At 43.2% G+C, this 23,749-nt stretch overlaps 1 protein-coding gene and 1 long non-coding RNA gene across 4 annotated transcripts; both read right to left on the reverse strand.

Moving 5' to 3' along the window:
• Positions 1–688: 688 nt before the first annotated feature.
• LOC135589227 (uncharacterized) lies at positions 689–1,236 on the reverse strand. The gene is made up of 2 exons (XR_010476655.1): positions 1,089–1,236; positions 689–1,007 (listed from the first exon to the last, which is right to left on the reverse strand). It is a non-coding gene; the product is annotated as an uncharacterized LOC135589227 (long non-coding RNA).
• A 1,533-nt stretch (positions 1,237–2,769) lies between these two features.
• LOC135588657 (uncharacterized) lies at positions 2,770–23,733 on the reverse strand. Of its 3 annotated transcripts, XM_065080883.1 has the most exons (14): positions 23,553–23,691; positions 21,423–21,953; positions 13,045–13,154; positions 12,854–12,964; positions 12,685–12,742; positions 11,509–11,592; positions 9,054–9,148; positions 8,851–8,904; positions 8,569–8,706; positions 6,106–6,163; positions 5,909–6,023; positions 5,125–5,194; positions 4,632–4,703; positions 2,770–3,157 (listed from the first exon to the last, which is right to left on the reverse strand). In XM_065080883.1, exons 3-14 carry the CDS (start codon positions 13,099–13,101, stop codon positions 3,041–3,043), a joined length of 1,029 nt encoding a protein of 342 aa, XP_064936955.1. In that variant the 5' UTR covers positions 13,102–13,154; positions 21,423–21,953; positions 23,553–23,691; the 3' UTR covers positions 2,770–3,040. The 3 variants fall into 3 exon arrangements, 2 of the variants coding, with proteins under 2 accessions (XP_064936955.1, XP_064936954.1); XM_065080882.1 differs by lacking the exon at positions 21,423–21,953 and having other exon boundaries at positions 23,553–23,733; XR_010476390.1 differs by lacking the exons at positions 5,125–5,194; positions 21,423–21,953 and having other exon boundaries at positions 23,553–23,733.
• Between the last annotated feature and the right edge of the window lie 16 nt (positions 23,734–23,749).

A 23,749-nucleotide genomic window follows, 5' to 3' on the forward strand; every position in this document is an offset into this window, starting at 1 on the left:
AGGATTTTAGATCGATTTGATTAATATCTTTGATAGTGAACTCAATCGGATTGATATCTTTGATATTAAAATCGATTTGAATTGATTACCCGAACCAAAATGCTTTTAGTAAATTAATTTTGAGCCAATTCGATTTGAACACCTCTAAATAAGTAAAATAATTAATATTCATAACACGAAAAAGTCATCTCCTATATATAAAGATAGTCTATGGGATTAGATCGTCACTTGTTGTGTGGATACTAAGTATATCATGGTAACTTGATGTGTAACGGATTAACCACTACTCTAAATATCTATTTCGATTATTGTTGAGCCATGCTTATATGATCCATTCTAAAGAAAAGACTATTCTAAATGTTGATTTATTCTTGGTGGAGCCCATGAGGTTGACTTTTTACAAGGGCATAAAATATCATAGTGGAGCATATGTGGTCTTTCTGATGAGGTTGACTTTTCACAAATGGGAGTCACAAGGGCGTATGTTACAGCCTCTGTGGTTGCTGCCTCTATTATTTCATGATAATTTAGGTCTTTCTTGGAATCATAATAACTCTCCTCCGCATTTGCTTTTGATTTCTCATCGAATCTTGATAATACGTTAAACTAAGATAAAATTTTCTTTTGGGAACTTAAGGAAAGAGGCATCAAAACAAAACATGTTGGAGTAGTCAAAGATGATGAGATCTGAGCAGAATAAATAGGAACTATGACGATGTAAGACTCTCTTATTGTTTACACACACCAAACTGAAGACGAGCATTATGGAGAGAGACAAGATGAACAGGAGGGCATGGTGAGGATGAAACACAGCACAGCATCAAGAAGAAGAAGAAGAAGAAGAAGAAGAAGAAGAAGAAGAGCAGTAGTTGCAGAAGCTGCGTGGCCTCACTCGGATCAGCCTTTACCAGGAGAATCGTTGCTGTTAGCTGTTGGCGAAGGTGGTGCAAACTCTGTCCGTCTTGCCAAGCTCGCAAAGCTCCGTAGACTCGCCGTGCCTCCTTCACCTGTGCACATGACTCCTCGTTCCATCACCCACTCTTACTTGAAAGGAAAAAGAAGAAGAAGAAGACGGAACAGATTCAGACCTGTGTGACTTGGGACTTCCCTCGAGTCGGATGGAAGGATCAGGAGAGGTGACAAGAGGAGGACAACCATGAACATGGAAGAAAGAGTCCTTGCAGCGATAGGATGCTCCATTTCTGCAGCTCCGGTGGGTGGGATAGGGAGTCGGATGAACAAGATTGAAAGGGGTGTGTAGACATTTGTATCTTTCATGTTCCTGACTTGTGGTTGCCAGCTTCGCGCCACTTCCGCCCTCCTTTCATATGTGAACTCAAAAGTCTTGGCAGAGACTTTCTAGAGATTGATGAAGGCCAATGGTTGGCTGCTGCCCATTATACAGTCAAACATTCAAACTGGTGATTGGGAAGTAGCCAGTTGACTCTTCTTCTTTTTCCCATTGTAGTATTCCTCCCTCTCTCTCTCTCTCTCTCTCTCTCTCTCTCTCTGGGGAATAAGGATTGATGTGGAAAAGCTGCAAAGCATTAGAACAAAAATGTGAACTGTATCAATTTACTTTGAAAGGGTTGGTCGTGTGAACCTTATGTAATCTCTCAGTCTGGCAGCAACTCAATAAATCAGTCAGCAACAACTCAATCAGACCATAGTTTTCTAACCATGGTTAAAATTTTTAAGGAACTTTCTCCATAATTAATACATTAAAATACATACAACAAACGTAAACTTAAAACCTTTCAATTGCGTAATAGTATCCTAACATCAAGAATGTGTAGACTGCTAGTCATATGTGTCATATAAGTCGACCACGTGAACGATGATACGTGTGACTTGACACAGTCTTTTTTGTTTATTATATTTTATTATTTTATCACTTTATATTGTATATTACTTTAATATATTGTGATGCTTATGGATAGACTGTATACTCGTCCATATGATAGATGTAATTAATTTTATAACTTGAAAAATACAGATGCTCATGAAAAATAAGTTTACTGATTGATCCACTTATGGAATAATTGATGATGCCTTATTATCAGACAGTAATTCATGACTTGTGGTTGTAACTTCCCACTACTTTCGCCCTCCTTTCGCATGTGAAATCAAAAGTCTTAGCAGGGAGTTTCTAGAGATTGATTAAGGCCAATGGTTGACTCCTCTTCTTTTTCCCATTGCAGTATTCCTCTCTCTCTCTCTCTCTCTCGTATCAATTTACTTGAAAGGGTTGGTCGTGTGAACCTTCTGGAATCTCTCAGTCTAGCAGCAACTCGATAAATCATTCAGCAACAACTCAATCAGGCCATAGATTACTAACCGTGGTTAAAATTTTTAACTAACTTTCTCCATAATTAATACATTAAAAAACATACAACAAACCCAAACTTAAAACCTGTCAATTGCGCAACAGTATCCTACATCAAGAATGTGTAGTAGACAGGCACAAACCTTGCAAGAAAAGTAGATCATATGGTGGTATGTTTGACTTGTCCACACTGGTTTGAGCAATGCCTGAATACTGTAATCTTACCTTTTGTACATGACAGTCTCACATTTATATATTTTAAATAGCAAGAGGTCGTTTTCATGATTGGAGATCTTATCACTCAGTTTACCTTATGCATACATGTGAGCCCTTATGGGACTGACTCATGAAAAGAGACCCCAAATCATGATAGATTACCTTTTAAGGGTGGCAGTAGCTGCCTCAAACTCTCCCTTGAATTAATTATATCACAACGTATCATATGGTACACAATCTTAATAACACTCAACTTCCAATATTGTTAAGTGTCCAACCAATTCTCCACAAAATTAGTGGAGTCTATATTACAACTGAAACAAAAGCACAAAAAGTGATTTCAAAGATGACGCATATGGAGTAGACATCAGGAAGATATTGCTCACTTACATGAAACCAAGCTGAACTCCTCCATTCATATGCCGCAAGTTTTGACAAATATCAAGAACCATAGTGAATACATACTATGCGACAAAATTTCGATGCAGGTCTGAGTCCTCAAGCTTTGTGCTGTGCATGAATGCAGGCCCGCACGAGATGATGGGGAGCTGGTACTTTCTCATTAACAAGAAGTTGCTCCACGAAATCGACACGGATAGATTGGAAATGATAATGCTGCTTCACCATCAAATAAATTATCAAAACGACAAAAAGAGGATAAAGTTACTGAAAATACAGTACAACATTCTGCTAACAAATCCAAGACAAGAGGTTGAAACAACACGCACGTGCCACCCAATGCCTATAGAATCCTATTTTACCAGCTCCTAATCATATTAAATCAGTTATAGAAAGTGATGTATCTCTAAAATAATAGTAGATATGAAAAATGCAAAAAAGTAGCTGAGGTTCTGTACAATTAATTCCTAATGACTAGTCTGAATTCACAACATGAAAACAAATCTGAAATCAGCAGTTCACTGTATGCAAATAATCAATCGTCTTCCAGATCGTCATTATATAAAATAAAATCACAAAAAACCTTTGTCCTGTTGACCTGAAAAGAAAGTAGGACCCTCAAATACAGCCAAGTATGAATAACTATACACCATGTCATTGCCCCAAAACTTGAGAACCCTCAATGATGTGTGCAATGACTGAAGTGAGTTAAAACACGTCCATCTTCACATAGAACCATACGAATTGATATAACTTTCAAGTGCCTCTTACAGCAGTAGATTTAGTCCGCTCGTGTAATCACCATTTAAATACTTGCACTCAAGCACGACTGCATGATCTATCCTCTTAAAAAAAAGGTTATCACATAAACAAACTATAACGAAGTTATCAAAGGCACACGACACATCAGGTAAACTCTGATGGAACTTAGGTGAGGTAAGAGGCATACACATTTGAGAAGTCAACATTTATGGCGAGTGCTGATCAAGAAATGGATGTTCCTACCATTCAGTAGTATCATCCAGTACAAAAACAGATGCACAAAACAGTGAAGACGCGAAAAATAGGGGAAGCAGAAACCACTGGGTCACCTAGATTTATTAAATAGCAGCATAAGGTAACAAACTGAAGAGACGGGTAGTTAGACAATGACCATACCAGAAGAAAGCACAAAGAAGAATGAAAGAGAAGAGGCAAAAAATAACAATAAAAAACAACATGGAACGAAACACAGAAGAAAGAAGAAGTAAGGTGGAAAAAGACAGATGAAAATAATGAAAAAAACAGGTGACAGAAAGCACAACCAGAAAATGAGATACAAAGTGAAATCCCTATCAGTCAATCTATCCTCTTAAATTTCATCTGACAGACAGGAACAAAAGTAGAGAGACAAAAAAATATATAAATGTATGATCAGGTGTGCATTTGCACCCAGAAGGCACATAAACATGCAACTTCAGCATGCCTCATTGGAATATGAAGCCTCAGCCAAGGCAAGGTACAAAGTTAACCATCAGTGTGCCTTGCCTTTGATAACAAGGAATCACAGATAATATAACCTGAATTGCTGGATATAAGAATCAGTCCTACAATTAAAATTTCAAATGGCATGCAGGGAAATCAAGAAACAAGGAAGAACAAGCAATATCAGGCATGAATTATAAAGATTTAAATAAGTTTAAAACCCTACCGTGCCTTTCCATGAAAAATCAATTACTCGGTAATGTGGTTCCATCAATATTACTCGATCTCCTTCTTTAATCTACAGGGGAAAAAAATAAATTACCCATTAATTGCCAAGTTGACACCAAAATTGAATAAGTGAGTTTACATTGCATTAAGAAGTCCAACTGACTTAAAATTCATTATCTGGAAAGAAGAAGAATTTAGCGAAATCGAAGTGCAAATGAGCCAGCTAAAAGGTCATATGCAAAGTCATATCTGCAATTTTTTTTTGTAAAATATAAACAAGATATATGAAGTATCACAATTTATGATTCTAATATTTGACTGAGCAAGTTAAAAAAATCTCTCAAGCTTCAGAGAAGGATAAGACCAAATTTATGACACTTGAGTGAGTATGATAACATGGCATTTAAAAAGATTCTCAAGATGCTAAATGAACGGTTCAATTTAAATTAGATGACAGGGAAAAATGTTAGAAGTTTAGTAGAAATCCTTACAGCATCACTATGAAGTCCATATACTGACAGGACAAAACAAGTTTGATCTGAATCACATATTAGATAATACCTGAAAAAAAAGGAATTGTGCTCAATGAAGTCGGTTCCATTATAGTTATAACTTATAAGTACTGATGCAAAGAACATGCAAAAGAACAGAAGAGACGAGGAAGCTCCACAGATATGAGGCATGCTTTGGGTCCCATGACACTGTGCACAACCAACCACATGTCATGGAACCTGACCAAAAAGTATTGTTTTTCCCCCCTTTCCTGTATGTCTTTACAAGGCTTAGTATAATGGGAATGGGAACTGGTGCTTCTCATCGGCCAGCATTCCCATTCCAGTTCCCGCCCCAGTATATATAGCAAAATATGATTAATTTAAAAGTTACATTGGACAGTATAGAGGAGACAAAAACCAACATAAACACCATTTGCTGCTCACAATCATGGTTATGAACTGTGTTAATGTTTACTTTACCCTTTAGCCTTCTTATAGAATTATTAATTTAATAAAAGATTCCATGGAAACAACATTAATTGGAAATTGATCCTTGAATATCCAGTTATATGTTAGATTAATCATTTTGGCATCTTGTTTAATTGGCAGAGACAAAGCATATTTCTCCGTTCCTCACGTTTTAAGTCTGACATAGTAGCTTTATTTTACATGCTATGAATCTCATGACCTTTAGGACAAGGTAGAACAACAAGAACTATGGAATCATTGATTGAGAGTCATATAGAGAAGAACGAATTTGATTGAGTTTATAAAAACTTACAGTGGAGCCACGTTCTCATGTTTTATGAAGAGGAGTACTTTTCCAATTATTGCAACTGCTTTGTTGAGCCCTTCCTTCAGGACATTAACAGTAGCTTTGCCATGTGATGATTTCACTTCAAAACAAACAAACATTAAGCAAAAATTCTTGAGATTATTGAAGTGTAGTCCTATAGAATCACTGAACAAAATACTTACAAATAACTTCACCTAAGGATGATACAAGTGATGCTAATCGTTTAGACCTTGACAACCCCTACAAGAACAATATTGTGTTATGGATGTAATCAGGGGTAACATGTTGTAGGTACTACAGAATTACATAATAAGCCCATTTATTCTTTAGCAAATAAACCATATACAAAGAAAATAGGTAAGTACATGGGTGAATACTAAACATTCATACAATGAAAAAAATTTCCTGATTTGAACTTAATCTAATAACCATGAACGAAACCCCAGAAAAAAGGACAAGGGGTTCTGAAAACATAACCCAATCAAATAAAGCACAAACAAGTTAATCAGGTTCTCATTCCCTGAAAGACAATGACACATGCTTTCCAGGAACATAACTGCAAGACATGCAGATAGAATCAAGCCTGGAAATATATCTGTCAATTAAATAAATTAATATTTACTTGGTTCATTGTTCTTATATTGATGCTACATGGTCCACATTTCTCATTCTTTCATGTTATAGATATCTTCTCTATTTAAACTTCTAATTTTTCTCAACAAATACCAGGTTAATACTTAATACACTTTATTTTATACCAAATCCCTTATGCATCAACACATATAATATAGTTACCAACAGATAAAATAGTAATCTTTCATAGCGTGCCAAAAGTTCTATATACATAAGTTTCTGTATTTATTTTTTCCTAGCCTTCATCTTACATGTTTCTGAAATAAGCTGGAAATATGTTTGCCGGTGGAGCTTGAGGGAAAATATCATTTGTGATGGCTCCTACTACAACTTCTCCATGCTCTTCATCAAACCACAATGACTTGTTTTTCTTTCTTGACTTGATGTACACTGTTGGATGCTGTTTCCAACTTTCCATTGTGATATACAAAAGTTCCACACTATACAGGAGAGAGAAAATAGAAGGGAAGAGGTCAAGTCATCAAGAGGAGAGAGAGAGGGAGAGAGATTGAATCAGACAAAACAGAGAAGGGATGAATCCACGACATACCAAGACAGTTCCATACTACTCTTTAATTGAGTCACCTTTAGGGCTCCTGATATTGATCCAGATAATAATTCTTATCAAACTAGGGATAACTCGTAAAACCATACTATTTGACATCAAAACCTGACATCAAACATTATGACTAAAGTACCCAATACTAGAAAATGTTCGACTTAAGCTACTGCAACTGAATCAAACAAACCTAGTTCTGTGTAGGACATGCAGACGATATAAGTTAAATTTCAGTAAACGTCTATTTATCCTGACTGCATTATTTCATTGCCGCCTCATAATTTTTCTAGGAGAATATTTATGATGTCAAGGAATGAAATTCCAGGAATTTGCAAGCTAATATCAAAAGGCTTTAAAGTTAGATGTTTCAAATGCTACAGATATACTAACAATTAGTACTAATGTAGTTAGATATCTCCAGATGTAAAGGGATCAGATTAAGGACCTAAATAGTATAGTACAAGGAATTGACAGCAACATATTTGGATTAAAACTCATGATGTGGGAGAGATTCTGATAACCTAAGTTATCAGAAGTGGTAGGAAAATTGAGTTGACAAATAAACTAGAAGGATTAATGGTCCTCAACTTGGGCTTAAGCGCTTTAGCAAGTGGTTGAGGCCTATCAAATTAATAGGTTAGTAATCCCATCAAGACATGTCATGACAGTTTAAATCTCAACACTAAGATGATAGTGGAATATGTTTGGAAACATTCTCATTTGAAAGTATTCACCTCCAAAGGCAAACAGAAGTAGCCCGTATATTTAGGCCTTCACTATAATCAATCTGTTGTCTATCACCGATATACAGTTTAAAAGTACATATTTCAGGTGAGTTGGCACTGTGCTCTGCTGTCTTTTTGGCTTATTTAGAGGAATATTATTCCCCATGGAAAATTTGGTGTTTCCTCAATGATACTTCTTTCATATCAAGCCTAGTTATAGATTCAATCTCTGATCTATTTGCTTCACTTTGACTTGTGACCAAACAAATAAATCTTCCCATCCACCAAAAATCACTTTAACAAGGTAATCTCACCCTTCCCGAAAAATCTCGGTTAGCAATTTGGCTCCTGCTTGAGAGAGAGAATACCTGATGAATGGCTAGTCATAGATTCAACCTCTGTAACTTTCAACTAAGATTTCTTGACTTTGAGCAGTATACTATAGCCAACTCATATAAATGGAAAAGACGGGTGACGATGACATCGCAGGTGATACTATATGTACATTAACTAGAGTTACCAGACAATTCTACCTATTTTTAAACTCATGCTATTTGCTAGAGACTTCAAAAGTACAGTCAAAAAGCTTCTGCCTAAGATTCATTTTTTATTGGTTCCTCCATAACATGACAATGTTCCCAGTACCCAGTAACACAAAACTGAGAGATAAGAATTCTGCATCTCCTTAAGAACTAAAGAAGGATGATAAATAAGAGAAAATGTATTACCCTTAGTGAACTCTCTATCTTGTCCAGAAGACTAGTGATCTTTTGAGCTTCATCATCAGCATTTAGGCCAGGATCCTTCGAGGCAGCAGCTTCAAAACCATGAAGGGCCCTTTCATAGTTTTCTAGATACTTGTTTGCCTGAAAAAGAGAAAAACAGAGATCGTTGAGAATGCGAACATATGCCAACATAGAAATACAATTCTGTGTCCCTTTCAAGCAATTTGAGTTAACAATATGAGCTAAACTAATAGTTGATGGATAAAAAACATGCTAAATACTTACAGAAGCACAATTGAAGTAAAGGTCTGGATTAGAGTGCATTAGTTCATCCTTCTCCTAACGTGCATTTGCAGATACAGCAAACAATTTTTTTACAAAAAATTAGCAACAAAAACTGGTTATAAATAAAAAATTGGAAAAAAGAAACTGCATTCCTTTGAAAAACCTATGCAGCAGCCAACAACATGCAGCATTGTAAATCTTACAGCATTTTGATAAGCTTTCAGTGATTGCTGTAGTTTTGCATGGTCCCATGCTCCAGTCACAAAAAAACTCGTTAGACATGCATTTCCAAGATTGTCTGAAAACGGAGCACATGTAAGTCAAGGAGATTCAGAATTCCCAGATATAAATGAACGAAATGGTCTATAATCCTAATAATATGTCACCAGAAGAAAGGGTCAAGAAGTAATACAGCAAGAATAGGAGATACCAAGTCATACAGTCAAAATAAATAACTCACTTTAACATGCATCAAATAGGTTTACACTAGTAACTTAAGTTTAACCATTTATTTATGTCCAAATGGTAAGGCTCATTTTATCCACATCACCGAACTATTGGGTATGTTGGGTCATCATAATTGGTATCACAACCAGGAATTTATAAACCAGTTTGTGATAAATATTGTTCCTCTATTGGACGCCTGTGGTAAGTGTTGCATTCATATCAGAATTACTTCTAAATAGTCAGTCTACCATGTATCAGTATTGGATCAAACTGGTAAACATCACTCAGTATGGTCAAAACGGTTTGGTATTTGAAAACTTAATTAAAGCAAATGCAGAACTAATATGTTAAGGGCCAAAGTAACAGTAGGCTCCTCATGAATGGTATAAGTAGCATGCTGGACACGGTTGCAGGGTGGAACAACAGTGGCTCTACAACTTCCACATACAAATAGGAACAATTCTAGGCTATATTAACAAGGACATCAAACCTTTATATAGGAAAGGCCATGACATTCAAATATATATCAGACAAGATGATGATGGTTTGGTTGGTACAAAACACTTGGAGGGCCTAATACTAGTAACTTGTATAAAAATATTAAATAACATAATTAAGGCTTGTTCAGTTCAAGTTATTGGTCTTGAATTAATACCAAAAGGTGGAAACAAGATTTAACACAATGAAAGGAATTACACAAATGACTGTAACAAGCAAGACCAATAATCCTTTCGTTGTCCTACATCAGCTTCATTTAATACCTGAACTCAACCTTATCTTTTCTTTCTTTGTGTAATCAAAGGATTAGTTCTTCTTAAACTAACTAAAATATACAATAGGGTTAGCTGTACCACCCCACTTGGTATGGTATGGTATGGTACGGGCGATATGTACCGATCTGACGAGCAACCGAGATGCGGATCGCCCGATTACCCGTTGGCATGCCCGGCATACCATGTGTTGGTACACCGGTAAAGACCAATATGTACCGACCTGACAAATCTCCGAGACAGGTTCGATACCCAAAATGGTGAACCCTGATATACAATACAAAACACCACAGAACATCAGCAACTTATAAGTGATGACATGAGTCACATGACAACATCAAAAGAAAGTATTAAAAAAAATATATTTTCCGATCCACTTGATACATGCAGCATGAATAAATGCATAAACTAATCAGAAAGAAACCATTAAGTAGTGCTCCATAGCTTCCATTCCCCAAAACTCCAACTAATCACCATGGAGCTACACTTTGTCCTGAAGCATCTCATTTCAGATTAACTTTTATGATTTAAGTGGAGCAACTCATTAAATGATTTATCTCAGATCCAGAATCCAGCAAGCAATTAGATAGTTAGTTAAAATATATTGGTCATAGTGAAGCAGAAGCTTTTAATGCATAGTTTTTCACCTAAATACTGGACCCTAGTTATTTTATATTGAGAATTAAGGTTCTCAGTTATTCTACAAGTGGCACATTGTGGCCAAGAGTATATAAAGAGAGTTGAAATTCTGTCCACATCTTAAAGAAGAAATGGGATTCAAGATTCACGAAGAGGAATTTAGATTGAATGCTTGTATCATCAGTAGAAGGGTCTGAATTCCCCGATTTAGAAACTCTGGACAGTGACATCACTAGCAAAGAAGCCTCTACCATCTAGACAGAGCTCTTTCCTCTGTCTCTTGTTTGTTTGTCATCTAAATGATTTTGTCATGCCTCCATGTCACCATTCGTATGTAACATTGTTTACACTGATTTTGGAGATTATCTGTCCTTTGCTTCCCAGTTGGCAACTTGCTGAATTTGGCATTATCTTGGCAACTCTGGTTTTAGTCTTTAGTTTTAGTTGTATCTTATATTGGCATTTAATAGTTGATTCAGATATCCTTTTCTAAACAGGTGACATAGCAGCTGGCACTGTAATTGTTGGTGTCTGCTGATTCCTCATCCGTGACCCATAATCCACTTCCCAGACACGCACACAACCTCCTATAATTTTCACTAGTTGTGATTCACAATTTTTTTCCACAATGCCAGACCAGAACCACCATGGGATCAAGGAAAAGACTCCAAACTCATGAGATCGGGACTCCGAACTACTTTTTGGTCCAAAGTTGGGAATAACAATATGTAAATGTCACTATGGATACTCAAATATATATAATTTGAATGATACTTGATTTTATTGGAAAATGGAACCTTACACCACGAATTTCCATCCTTGATATCCAACATTACAGCTTCTCTTGCATGTTTAATGCTTTCTTCAATAGAGGCTGATTTATTTTCTGCACCTATATGTAAAAGTAACAGACACATTAAATCTTAAATAGAAACAACATTATCTTAGAACAGATAGCAGCTAACATTTTGCATAAGAAACTAAAACAAATAAAACAATTTTTTTGCCAAAAGTCAACCTAGCCAAAAATGGGGAACATTTGACTTGACAAGATTCAATTTCTAAAGAGTTCACTTAATGTTTCTTACATTTGATTAGAGCTATCAAACTACATGTTGAGCAATATGTTACGAACATGAGGACACAACATAAATAACTAAGCTAAGAACACAAATCAAGGATCAAGGTCTAAAGGAAAGGAAATCTTTTGGTAATGTGACATTGTGGATCTGGTAGTCTTGGAAAGGAATGATATCATGAAAGTAAATGCAGTTATTAAGGAATTTGCACACAAAGAAGTACATGAAAGCACAAATACAAGATCAATTTATTTGAAATATGTATTGCATCACAATCCTACAAGTGAGTGCATAAAGATATTCAATAACAACAACAACAAAACCATAAGTCTCAACTATTTGAGGTCAGCTACATGAATCTTTTACCATCATTGAAATCTATAAAAGGTCATATACTTAGTTAAGTTCAGAGTATTTGAATCTTTATTTATAATATCTTTTAAGGTCTTTTTAGGTCTTCTTTTATCTCTCCTCATATCACTAACATTAATTATTTTGATTTCAACTAAAAAAAAAAAAATCAAATGATGTATTATAACAAACTTAATTAAACCTATAAATTCACTCAGAAGTGCAACACAATCTTTACAGATAAATCATAGACCTTATTGTGCATACATCCATTTGTTGCATATGCATGAAGAAACTAAACAGTTACCAATGTAGATCCATGTTTTTAAGGCTTCCTGTAAGTGCATCTCCTAAAACTTCAAGTTCCCATAGTCTTCAAAGTTCAAACACATGAAACATAACCATAATTCCCTACATGTCATTTTGTCTCCTTGAAAACCTTGTCAGAACAATCAGTTCATGTCTGAAACTAGATCTCATGTTTTGCATGACTACTTAGACCAATTATTTGCATGAAAAATTGTGCAGCCATGAGATACTATACTTGCCTTGAGCCAAACTTCTTTCAAGCATTGATAGCTGACAAAGAATTTTCTTGTTAGGGCCCTGCATAATTCAAGTTTGATCCTGAATAAAAATGTAATGAAAGGTCAAGCTACTCAAGTAAGTAGTACGAGTAATAAAAATTCCCAACAGAAGATTATTTTCTATAAATACCTTGCTTAATGCTAAAGAAAAGCAGTTTTTTGCTGAGGGCAGATCTCCTTTCTTCCAAATGCAATTGCCCAAGCATAACCAAGCATCTGCAAGAGATGGATTCAACTTAACCTGAAATGTACAACACCAATTTTAAACAAAGCCTGCTTTTAAATTCATTATATCAGCAAAAGAATTTTGTTATGACATACAGCTTTTGATAAATGATCTTCTGCTTCTTTTATATAGTCAGGAAATACGTCTAGCATTTTTCCCCTCAAGTATTCATAATTTGCACGTTGTAATGGTGACTTCCTCTGCTCTGCATAATTTGGAAGAAGAAAAAACTTTTCTCAGATAAACATGACATGCTGCTCAAGCCATTAAAAGACATTAGCAAACAATCACATTGAACTCATTTTTTCAGAAGAACAATTTATAAGAAGGTAAAGTACACACAATAAATTATCAACTTGATACGGATAACAGATGGTTGCATTGTCTGCACATTGGTGTCCTGACATTCTCTTCATTACACCCTATAAAAAGGTTAGATCAATACAATGATATCATTCTTCAAGAGTTAACAAGTTCCATACGCCTAACAAATCATCATTCAGGACTTGTCCCTCAAAAGATAGTTGCTTGTGAATAAGAAACTTGTAGAGTCTTGCAACTTCAGAATCTTGAGATGTGTGTACACAGCAAACATTAACTACAAATAATTATCCAATTTCCAGTCTAGAAACAGTTCAAAAGTTAAATCAATTTGTTTTAAAAAAGTCTCTATATTACCTACTTACATATTTACCACTTAAAAGTGTCAAACTGAGTCAATACCCTAACAAACTCAAATTCCTAGAATGAATTCTGAGATAGCATATTCTGGCATCCACTCCACGGACATGTCGGCTGCCACGGCGAACCTGGCATGACGTTTCGAAGCCAACGTGGCGCACTGAGCCAACTCGACACCCCGGATCTGAACGAGGCAGCCGCCTGCCATCCACGCCGCTAGCACACTACTCTAACACCGCTCGAGGCTGTACGGAGCGGCTCAGCCCCGTCCTAAGCTACTCCATAGGTGCAGAGCAGCGCCGAATGAAGCAGGGTCAAATAGACTAGACTATGCCCGTGTCCCAGCATACGACCTGGCCACCTATGGCAACGACGACCTTTAAACACCTACATACGGAGACGCCGACGATCATTAACAGCTACATACGTCAAGGCATGGTAACAAATATAAAAGAAACCCCCAGGAACCAAGGTTCGCAATATCGTACCGTACCGGTATTTCGACCTGGGCTCGGTATCGGTACGGTACGGTATACCGAGCAGTACACCCAGGTGTACCGAGTACTGTAGCACTGCTACAGTGCTACAGTGTACTCGGACGGTAACAGGCAGTCCGCGTACCGACAACCTATCGGACCGGTATATACCGCCCGTACCGAGCGGTACGGTTCGGTACAGCAGACCCTACCAGGAACAGTGCTGGGGGTGGGACCTCATACACACACACTCCGTCTCTAACTCTTGCTAATTTAAGCATCGAAGGAGTCGAGTCGGGAATCCCCCTCTCGATTCCGACTTGTGTGCAGGCACCCGACGGACAGCTAAAGAAGTTATCTTCAACCTCCACTTGGGAGAACGAGGCCTATGCCCCCTTAACTAGACCTCGAGCTAACACGCTCCAGCTTAGAGGTCGTGATGGTGATCTTGCACACTATGGACGAGCCAAGCCATGCTGACACCTCGGCCACGACATAAAAGTGCAAAACATTGTTGGCGCTAGAAGGAGGGCCCATGTTGCAAGAACGCCAACTGCCGACCAACCTCGGTGAGCGTCCTGGAGAAGAGACACATGCAACCCCCTCCACTTTTGGCCTCGGGGAATAGCTCCCTCTCCCTTCGCACGCGGACGGAAATGTTGCATCCCAGACCTCGACCTGCTACTGGAGGTTGTTTAACGACCGAGGGTGGAGAGCCCGGGACCCTCCATCGTCTCCGCCGAGGCGTTCCTCAGACTCACCTATCAAGTCCAAGCTTTGACTGGGATGATGTAAACCATCATTCCCCTTATCCCCCAGCTTGATCAGCCAACAACGTCGCCGCAACTGCCCTTGCCTGTGGCCCCACCAACTCTACCCCAGCACCTCAGGACCCTCCCACGATCGACCGACAACCTCGAGTGGCGGACGCTTGCCTGCCGAACAAAGAACAATCAGGAGGCCAGAGACTGATGCCGGAGTGCAGTCCCCCAGAGGCCCCACGGGCTGCCACGAGTTGTCCAAAGTCGGACACTCTGTCGTCTAACTCAGCGGACTCTTTCAGGGCTCAGCTGTGCTTGGTCAACCGACGCCTAGATGAGTCCAGAGAAAGTTTCACAAGTCGAAGGAAGAACATGGGGAAGACACCTTCAGGGGATCTCCTTTTATCCCAGAGATCCAAGACAAGCCGATTCCTCTCAATTTTCGCCTCCCGACATTGGAGGCCTACGATGGCAGCTCTGACCCAACGGAGCATGTCACCGCCTTCCGGGCCCAAATGGCTCTATACGGCACATCCGATGCTTTAATGTGCCGAGCCTTTCCCACCACCCTCCGAGGTCCAGCTCGGATGTGGTACAGCAGGTTGAGGCCTTCTTCAGTTTCATCCTTTGATCAACTCGCAAGAGAGTTCGAGCTCAACTTCTTGGCCAGCACCCGGCCCAAGCCAGCTGTGGCCGTGCTTCTCAACTTGAGCCAGAAGGACGACAAGCCCCTTTCCCACTTCGTCGCCTGCTTTGCTACCGAAATCAAGGCAGTCCCTAATGCTCATCCTTCTTTGATTATGCAGGCATTCTTGATGGAACTACGTCCATTCAAGTTCTTTTGATCGTTGATCGAGAGGCCGCCAACGACTGTCCCAGAAATGCTCCAGCAAGCCAACCAGTACACAGTGGCCAAGGCATTGGTGGCCGAGAAGCGCGAGGACCACAAAAGACATTGCGCGGAGAAGCCCCGAGGTCAACCCATAGAACCACCAAGGAGGAGGCACGATCGATCGGAGCCATCCTACTCGAGACCTCATCCGACGCCCCTAAACTCCTCCAGGACGAAGATCTTCCTTCAGATCAGAGAGAAGGGGCTCCTGAGAACACCTAACCCGATCAAGGTCCCGCACGAACTCAAGGACCGGACGAAATATTGCAGGTTCCACCGAGACTACGACCATGACACTAAAGAATGTCATGACCCGAAGAATCAAATCGAGGAGCTCATTAGCAAGGGGCACCTCGGGCGCTATGTAAAGAGACTGCTGGAGCCCTCACCTCGCCCACAGGGCCCGATTGAGAAGCAGATCGACGTCATTGTCGGAGGCCCAGCATCCAATGGAGACAGCATGTCGGTCCGAAAGGCCTACGCCCGAGTCGTCGTAGAAAAGCGCCCCAAACAAAGGGACAAGCCCGAGATCACCTTCGAGGCAAGGGAAACCGATACCCTAACCACGACAACGCCCTGGTGGTCTCGATCCGGATAGCCAATGCCCAAGTTAAGAGGGTCATGGTCAACACTAGAAGCTCGACCGACGTACTATATTTTGACGCCTTCTAGAAACTCGGATTGATCGAGAAGGACTTGTCGCCGATGACCTCCACGCTCACTGGGCTTACAGAGGATTCCATCTCCCCACTCGGGACAACCACCCTACCCATCGCCGTTGGGCAGGAGCTAAAGTCCAAGACCATGAAGGTCACTTTCATGGTGGTTAGCCTCCCATCAGTATACAACGTCATTCTCGACTGCTCGATTCTCAATAAATTGAGGGTAGTCGTCTCCATGTACCACCAAGAGATGAAGTTCCTGACCCGAACTAGGATTAAGGAAGTAAGAAGTGATCCTCGGGAGTTCAGGCAGTGCTATCTGACCACTGTCACACTGCCCCACAGACGGAGGCCTGAGCTACCCCCACCTTCTTAGAAGGAGGCGAGCTAAGTTCAACCTCGACCCGACCGCCCTCTAGTGGACCCCCGAGAGCTTACCAAGGCATAGCCTCGCCCCGAGCACACAGAGCAAATATTGGAGGTCCCCCTCAACATGCGCCAACCCGATCGAACTGTGACGATTGGCTCCACGTTCCCGGAGAAGGACCAGGTCCAGCTCATGAGTTTCCTGATGAAGAATGCCGACGTATTCGCCTGGTCGCCTAAAGACATGTTGGGAATTGATCCCAAGGTTGCGCAACACCGCTTGAACATCCTTCCCGAGGCGCGACCAGTAAAGCAGAGGCCTCGAAAGTTTGCCACTCGACCGGTAGAAGGCGATCAGTGATGAGGTGGACCAACTAATGGAAGCAGGGTTCATTGCCGAAGCCAGATACCCTCGGTGGCTATCCAATGTAGTCCTTGCCAAAAAAATCTAATGGAAGCTGGAGGATGTGCATTGACTATACCGATCTTAACCGGGCATGCCCGAAGGATTGCTACCCCATCCAGAGGATTGATCAGTTGGTCGACATGACCTCGGGGCATGAACTCCTCAAGTTCATGGACGCCTTCTTGGGCTACAACCAAATCCGTATGGCCCCTGAGGACCACAAGCATACCACCTTCATCACGGACAAAGGGGTCTACTATTGCAAAGTCATGCCCTTCGGCTTGAAGAACATCGGGGCAACATATCAAAGGATGGTAAATTAGATGTTCAAATATCAGATTAGGAGGAACATGGAAGTATACGTGGACAACATGATCGTGAAGAGCAAAGTTGCCAGCACCCATCTGGAAGACCTTGTTAATACGTTCCAAACGCTCAGAAGGTTCGGTATGCGTCTCAACCCCGCCAAGTGTGCCTTCGGAGTCTGCTTGAGCAAGTTCCTCAGCTTCATCATCCATCAGAGAGGTATAGATGCGAATCCCGAAAAGATCCAAACGATAACTGAGATGTAGTCCCCTCGGTCGATTAAGGAAGTCCAGCGACTCACCGGGAGGTTAGCCACCCTCAATCAATTCCTATCTCGGTCGGGAGACAAATGCCTTCCCTTCTTCTGCATCCTGAAGCGTGCCAGAGACTTCCAGTGGACTTCGAAATGTGAAGAAGCCTTCAGAAAGCTGAAGGTGCACCTCGCCGAGTTACCACAACTCACCTCGACCATCTCGAGCGAGCCGCTCAGCCTCTACCTATCCGCCTTTGAATACGCGATTAGTTCGGTTCTTGTCCGAGAAGACGCAGGAACACAATGGCCCATCTACTACACCAACTATGTCTTGAGCGAGACCGAGGAGCAGTATCCCCCGATCCATAAGCTGGCGCTAGCCCTAGTACAAACGGCTAGGAAGCTACGCCCCTACTTCCAAGCACACACCATGATGGTGGTAACAGACCAGCCACTTCGCCAGGTTCTCTCCAACTTCGACGTGTCGAGCTGAATACTCAGGTGGTTAGTCGAGCTCGGAGAATTCGATATCCGGTATGTCCCAAGGACAACTATCAAGGCACAGATGCTCGCGGACTTCATTTCCGAGCTAACCCCCTCTGTAGACAACGTCCTTGGAAGTGCCAAGCAAAGATGGACTTTATATGTTGATGGATCGACCAACGCCGCAAAAGGAGGAGCGGGCCTCGTCTTGACGGGACCCAATGGACAACTGTACGAGCACACACTCCGTTTCGAATTCAAAGCTACAAATAACAAAGCTGAGTACGAGGCACTACTGTCGGGGCTCTGACTGGCCTTGGAGCTACATGTAAAAGAGCTCGAAGTCTTCAGCAACTCACAGCTAGTGGTCGACCACATCAACGAAGACTACGAAGCACGGGATCCGACCATGGCAAGATACATGTCCAAGGTACGCCAGCTTATTGACAATTTCCAACATTTCTCTGTGACCAGGGTCCCTCGGACGGAGAACGTGCAAGTTGATGCAATAGCAAAATTGGCCTTAGCGCGAGGAACTAGGAATTGTTCCTCGGATATCGAGATGCTCCCCTGTTGATCTATCACGAGCCCAGATGTGGCCATGACCGAGATCATGCCAAACTGAATGGAGGAGATTCTCCGCTACAAGAAGTACGGAGTGCCACCGACCGACCCGGTCACTGCCTGACGAGTCAAGTGCATTCAAGCCTGGTACTGTGAGATCAACGACCAACTATATCGCAAATCGTTCAGCCAACCCCTTATGCGGTGCCTGGCACCCGCAGAGGTCGAGACAGTGCTAGCCGAGGTTCACAAAGGTATTTGCGGAGAACACATCGGTGGCTGAACTCTGGCATTCAAAATCCTCAAACAAGACTACTTATGGCCGATTATGCATCGGGACGCCATGGCCTACGTACAACAATGCTTGCAATGTGAGAAGCATGCTCGGGTGCAACATCAACCGGCGGTCTCCCTGACTCTAATTGATTGTGCGTGGCCTTTTGCACAGTGGGGAATGGACCTCCTCGGCCATTTTCCCCCAGACTCGGGGCAACGGAAGTTCATCATAGTTGGCGTGGATTGCTTTACCAAATGGGTCAAAGCCGAGCCTTTAGCATCCATAACCGAGAAATAAATCGAGGGGTTCATATGGAAAAACATTATCACACGGTTTGACATCCCGAAGGCCATCATCACCGACAATGGAGCTCAATTCAACAACTTGAAGTTCAAAGGGTTCTGCAAGAGCTATGGAATCCAACTAAGGTTTAGCTCGGTAGCATACCCCCAAACCAATGGCCTGGCTAAAGTTACCAACCGAGCGATACTCGAGGGAATCAAAAGGAGGGTCGTCGGAGCACACGACACTTGGGTTGATGAACTCCCAAGCATCCTATGGGCGTCCCGGACTACACCGAAGACTGCCATAGGCAAGTCCCCCTTCAGTCTGGCATTCGGGACTGAAACAGTACTACCACCCGAGATAGTTTTCCCGGCCATCCGGGTTAAGAACTATGAAGAAGGCATGTCGGAGGAAGGGCTCCGAGCAAACCTCGACCTCGTCGAGGAACAAAGGGACGAGGCGCACCTCCGTGCCTTAGCTTGCAAAAAGGCCGTGGCAAGACTTTACAACCAGAGGGTGCACCCTCGACTGATCAAAGTCGGAGACTTAGTCCTGCGAAGAGCCGAGATTAGTGACCCAACGCATTCCCGAGGCAAGCTAGCACCAAACTGGGAAGGCCCCTATCGGGTCACCAACATGGTCCGAGATGGGACCTACCGCCTTGCCACACGAGAAGGAGCCCAACTACCCAGAACGTGGCACATATCCAACTTGAAGAAGTTCTACGCTTAAGACAGAGCTCTAGGCACCCAAAGCCGATTAGGTTATCCACCGACTTCCCTTTAAGCGCGTTGGCCCAGGACCTCATCGGGTCGGGTAGGGAGCCTCAGTGAAGAACTTGCTTGTGGAGAAGGACACAAGGAGTCAGTCGATCTATGAAGGAGCTTCATTGATTAAAAGAAAGATAACACAAGTAGTCAGTCGGTCTATGAAGGAGCTTCATTGATCAAAAGAAAGGTTACACAAGTAGTCAGTCGAACAACAGCACAAAACATATCCTAACCAACTGTCCAAAAAAAAAAAAGCCTCCAGAGATATACTTGTCATCTCCAGAAAGGTGGTGAAGGGGTCATCCTCGGTCAGGATACCAAGCCCGGGGCCTGGCCAATGTAGCTCGACATATGTACGCCTGAAGCCTTCAACCCACCAATAAAGATTGTTGACCACCTCCTGAAGTCATCGGGTCCCATCACCCATCAATCGAAAGCACACTCAGTAAGCAAGCACAACAACCTCAAAAAGACATGCAGACATTAGGAAGAGATGATTCATTGATGAAGAATGAAATACACTTTTCGGTCGGCATCGTATAACATCGACCCCGACCAGGTCAATTACAAGGAAAAGGAGAAAGAAACAAAACTAGTGGCAGCTCCCGAGAAACCCCTTAAGCAGTTGGAGGATTGCTGTCGTCGAAGGGTACCTCCTCCATTGGGACGTTGTCGTCCTCGGGCAAAGTTTCGTAGGGGTCCTCCTCGACCTCCAATTTGGGGTACCTCGCTCGGAAACGCGCCAAGGCAACCTGGTACCCGTACTTATAAGACACCCGGCCCATCTTCTGCAGGCTAAGTTGGAAGCCGAGTGTCTCCTTGTATTGGACGATTGTCGCCCGGGTCCTCTCGGGGGCGGCATGCTACTCCTCGGACAACGTGCTCTCGACCTTCTCCAACGACACTCAAACAATCGCCAAGAGACTTGGTTCGAGTGGCCTCTAGATCTACTGTTGAGTCTAGGAGCTGGGCCTCGAGGAGTTTGTTCCGCCCCCGGGTCTCCTTCATTTGGCGTTGGGCCTCCCCAAGCTAGGACTTCAGTTCCTCCAACTGTTGGGTCACCTCAGTGACCCGTGCCTCGGCTGCCGCCACCGTCGCCGAGCTTGCCCCTTCTTTGAGCTTTCGGACCTCGACTTGGAGCCCGTCGAACATCCGGGAGAGCTTGTTGATGACCCTCCTGAAGTCACACACCTTGTCGATCAAGCCCATGTTGTAATGGTGGTGTTGCAAATACGCAATGCTAGTTAGAACCCAAAAATGACATAAAAAGAGACCAAAGAGGGCGACTCACCGTGACCAAGTTCTTAGCGGCATTGTTGAGCAGTGCCTCAGAGGGGGTGGTGTAGATTTACTTCGCTAGAGGGGGGCAGAGAACCCCCCCGACAAAATAGTTGGGCGTCGACTCCAATCGCCCAGACCTAACACTTCGGAGTCAGGGACGCCCATCGAGCCTCCAATGGCCCCTCCCCCAATGACGTGGGGAGGTCCGCTATCTCTAGAGCATAGAAAGGCTCGTCCTTCAACCGAGCCTTGACCTTATAGAGGTCCCTCATGGAGCGGGGACGGGAGACGTCCCGGGGTCTACTGCTCCCCTCCCCACGCGAAGCTTCTGGAGGAGCCTCCTTGCGAGGTGCGACCTGGGTGGGAGCCTCCTAGGTCGACCCTCCGGAGGCTGGCTTGTGCACCACCGCCTTCATCTTCTTCTTGGGCTGCTCGGCCTCAATTGCAACTTTCTGAGCAACGCCAAGTTTTGTTGCGGGGGTAGTACGTGCTAGGGAAGGCCCGGGGCACGACGCCTGCCCGACGGACATCTCCTTCATGCCTGCGAACACAAAAGACCCATCAGTATTCACACAAAAACAAGATGAAGACCAAGCGATAGGAGGGACCGGAAGAACCATATCCCTAGGGGTTGGACCGAGGCCCGCTGCCACTAGCCAGTCCTCATCCATCGACTAGATGGCCTTGGAAGACGAGAGGATCCCCCTCAGACGACCCACCTGCTCTGCCTCGTCCTTGGACAAGAAAGGGGGGACGTTGTCGACATCACGACCCGTCCATTTCAAGCTGAACCCCTAGCCTCTAAATGCGCTTACAAAGAAGAAGCACGACTTCCACCCCTTGTTGTTCGAAGGGGCGTCGCTCACCTTAAAGCCGCTTCTTACGGTCAGATAGTAACTGCCCTGCTCCTTGCCGAGGCGAAAGGAAGCAAGAAAAAGGGTGAGCGTCGGAACGATTATGGTCGCCCGACACTCCTTGATAAAAGCTACCAGGTAAAGCCACGAGTTCGACGCTACATGGGAGGGTGAACCCTCCAGTGCCGGAGGCACGACACAACCATCGAGTGAAGAGGAAACCTTAGCCCCACCTTGAGGGCATCAACTGACAAACCAAACCCGTTTGGGAACGGGTCAAAAGGTCATTGGCCGACTTTAGGAGCGTGGCGCACCGACACATCGGCTGCCACAGCAGACCTGGCACGGCGTCCCAAAGCCAACGTGGCGCACTGAGCCAACTCGACACCCTGGATCTGAACGAGGCAACCGCCCACCATCCACACCGCCAGCACACTACACCAACACCGCTCGAGGGTCTACGGAGCGATGCAGCCCCGTCTTGAGCTACTCCATAGGCACAGAGCAGCGTCGAATGAAGCAGGGCCGGGCAGATTAGACTGCACCAGCGTCCCAACATACAAGCTGACCACCTATGGCGATGACGGCTTTTAAACACCTACATACGGAGACGCCGGCGATCATTAACAGCTACGTACGTCAACACACGGCAACAGGTATAAAAGCCACCCCTAGGAATAGCGTTAGGGGTGAGACCTCATACACATACACACTCCGACTCTCCCATCTCCAACTCTTGCTGATTTAAGCATTGAAGGGGTCGAGTCAGAAATAACCCTCCCAATTTCGACCTATGTGCAGGCACCCGACGGACAGCTCAAGGAGTGATTTTCAGCCTCCACCTGCGAGAACGAGGCCTACGCGCCCTCAACCAGACCTCGGGTTAACACCTCCAGCTCAGAGGCCATGCTAGTGATCTTGCGCAAAGCCATGCTGACACCTCGGCTACAGCATAAAGGTGCAAAACAAATTCCACTATGATTCAATCTAGCCCAAAAATAAAAGAAGTGTGCTGAGTGAAATTAACCTTAATGATACTCAATTAAGCCCACAGCTATAAAAGCTATCCCTTAAAGCCCAAAGGACGAATGGACTTGGAACCTCTGGAAATGTCACAAGGGTAAAACCTATCTCTAATTGGGCATTACCCGGAGCCAAATAATGGAGGCATCATCCTGTAATCGAACATCGAATCACCTCCATTCAAGCGAGATATCACCACTTAGTCGAATAAACAAAGAATCAACCGAACGCAAGCAACAAAGACAAAGCGGTTACTGTCGTACCTAGGGGAAGGGAATCGAGGAGGGCGAGCGCCGTGTCGGCCAGGGTACGAAGCTTGGAGGTCTTCTCCTCCGGGTCTCGAGGGAAATAGGTGTCGCGGAGGCGGTAGAGCTCTTCGGCGGCCGCCGACGCTCTCGCGATCGCTTCGGCCTCATCACGTCCGCTGCCGCTCATCTCTCCGAATCGGAGTGTGGGCGAA

This window comes from Musa acuminata, chromosome BXJ1-8, assembly GCF_036884655.1.
Source record: "Musa acuminata AAA Group cultivar baxijiao chromosome BXJ1-8, Cavendish_Baxijiao_AAA, whole genome shotgun sequence".
Lineage (NCBI taxonomy): Eukaryota > Viridiplantae > Streptophyta > Magnoliopsida > Zingiberales > Musaceae > Musa > Musa acuminata.

Coding starts and splice junctions, on each gene's coding strand:
- LOC135588657 (XM_065080882.1), bottom strand. CDS start 23,724: ATGAGCGGCAGCGGACGTGATGAGGCCGAAGCGATCGCGAGAGCGTCG. Junction 12,743..12,853: donor TTTCTTTAGCATTAAGCAAG/GTATTTATAGAA, acceptor TGAATTATGCAG/GGCCCTAACAAGAAAATTCT. Junction 6,024..6,105: donor ATCCTTAGGTGAAGTTATTT/GTAAGTATTTTG, acceptor TTTGTTTTGAAG/TGAAATCATCACATGGCAAA.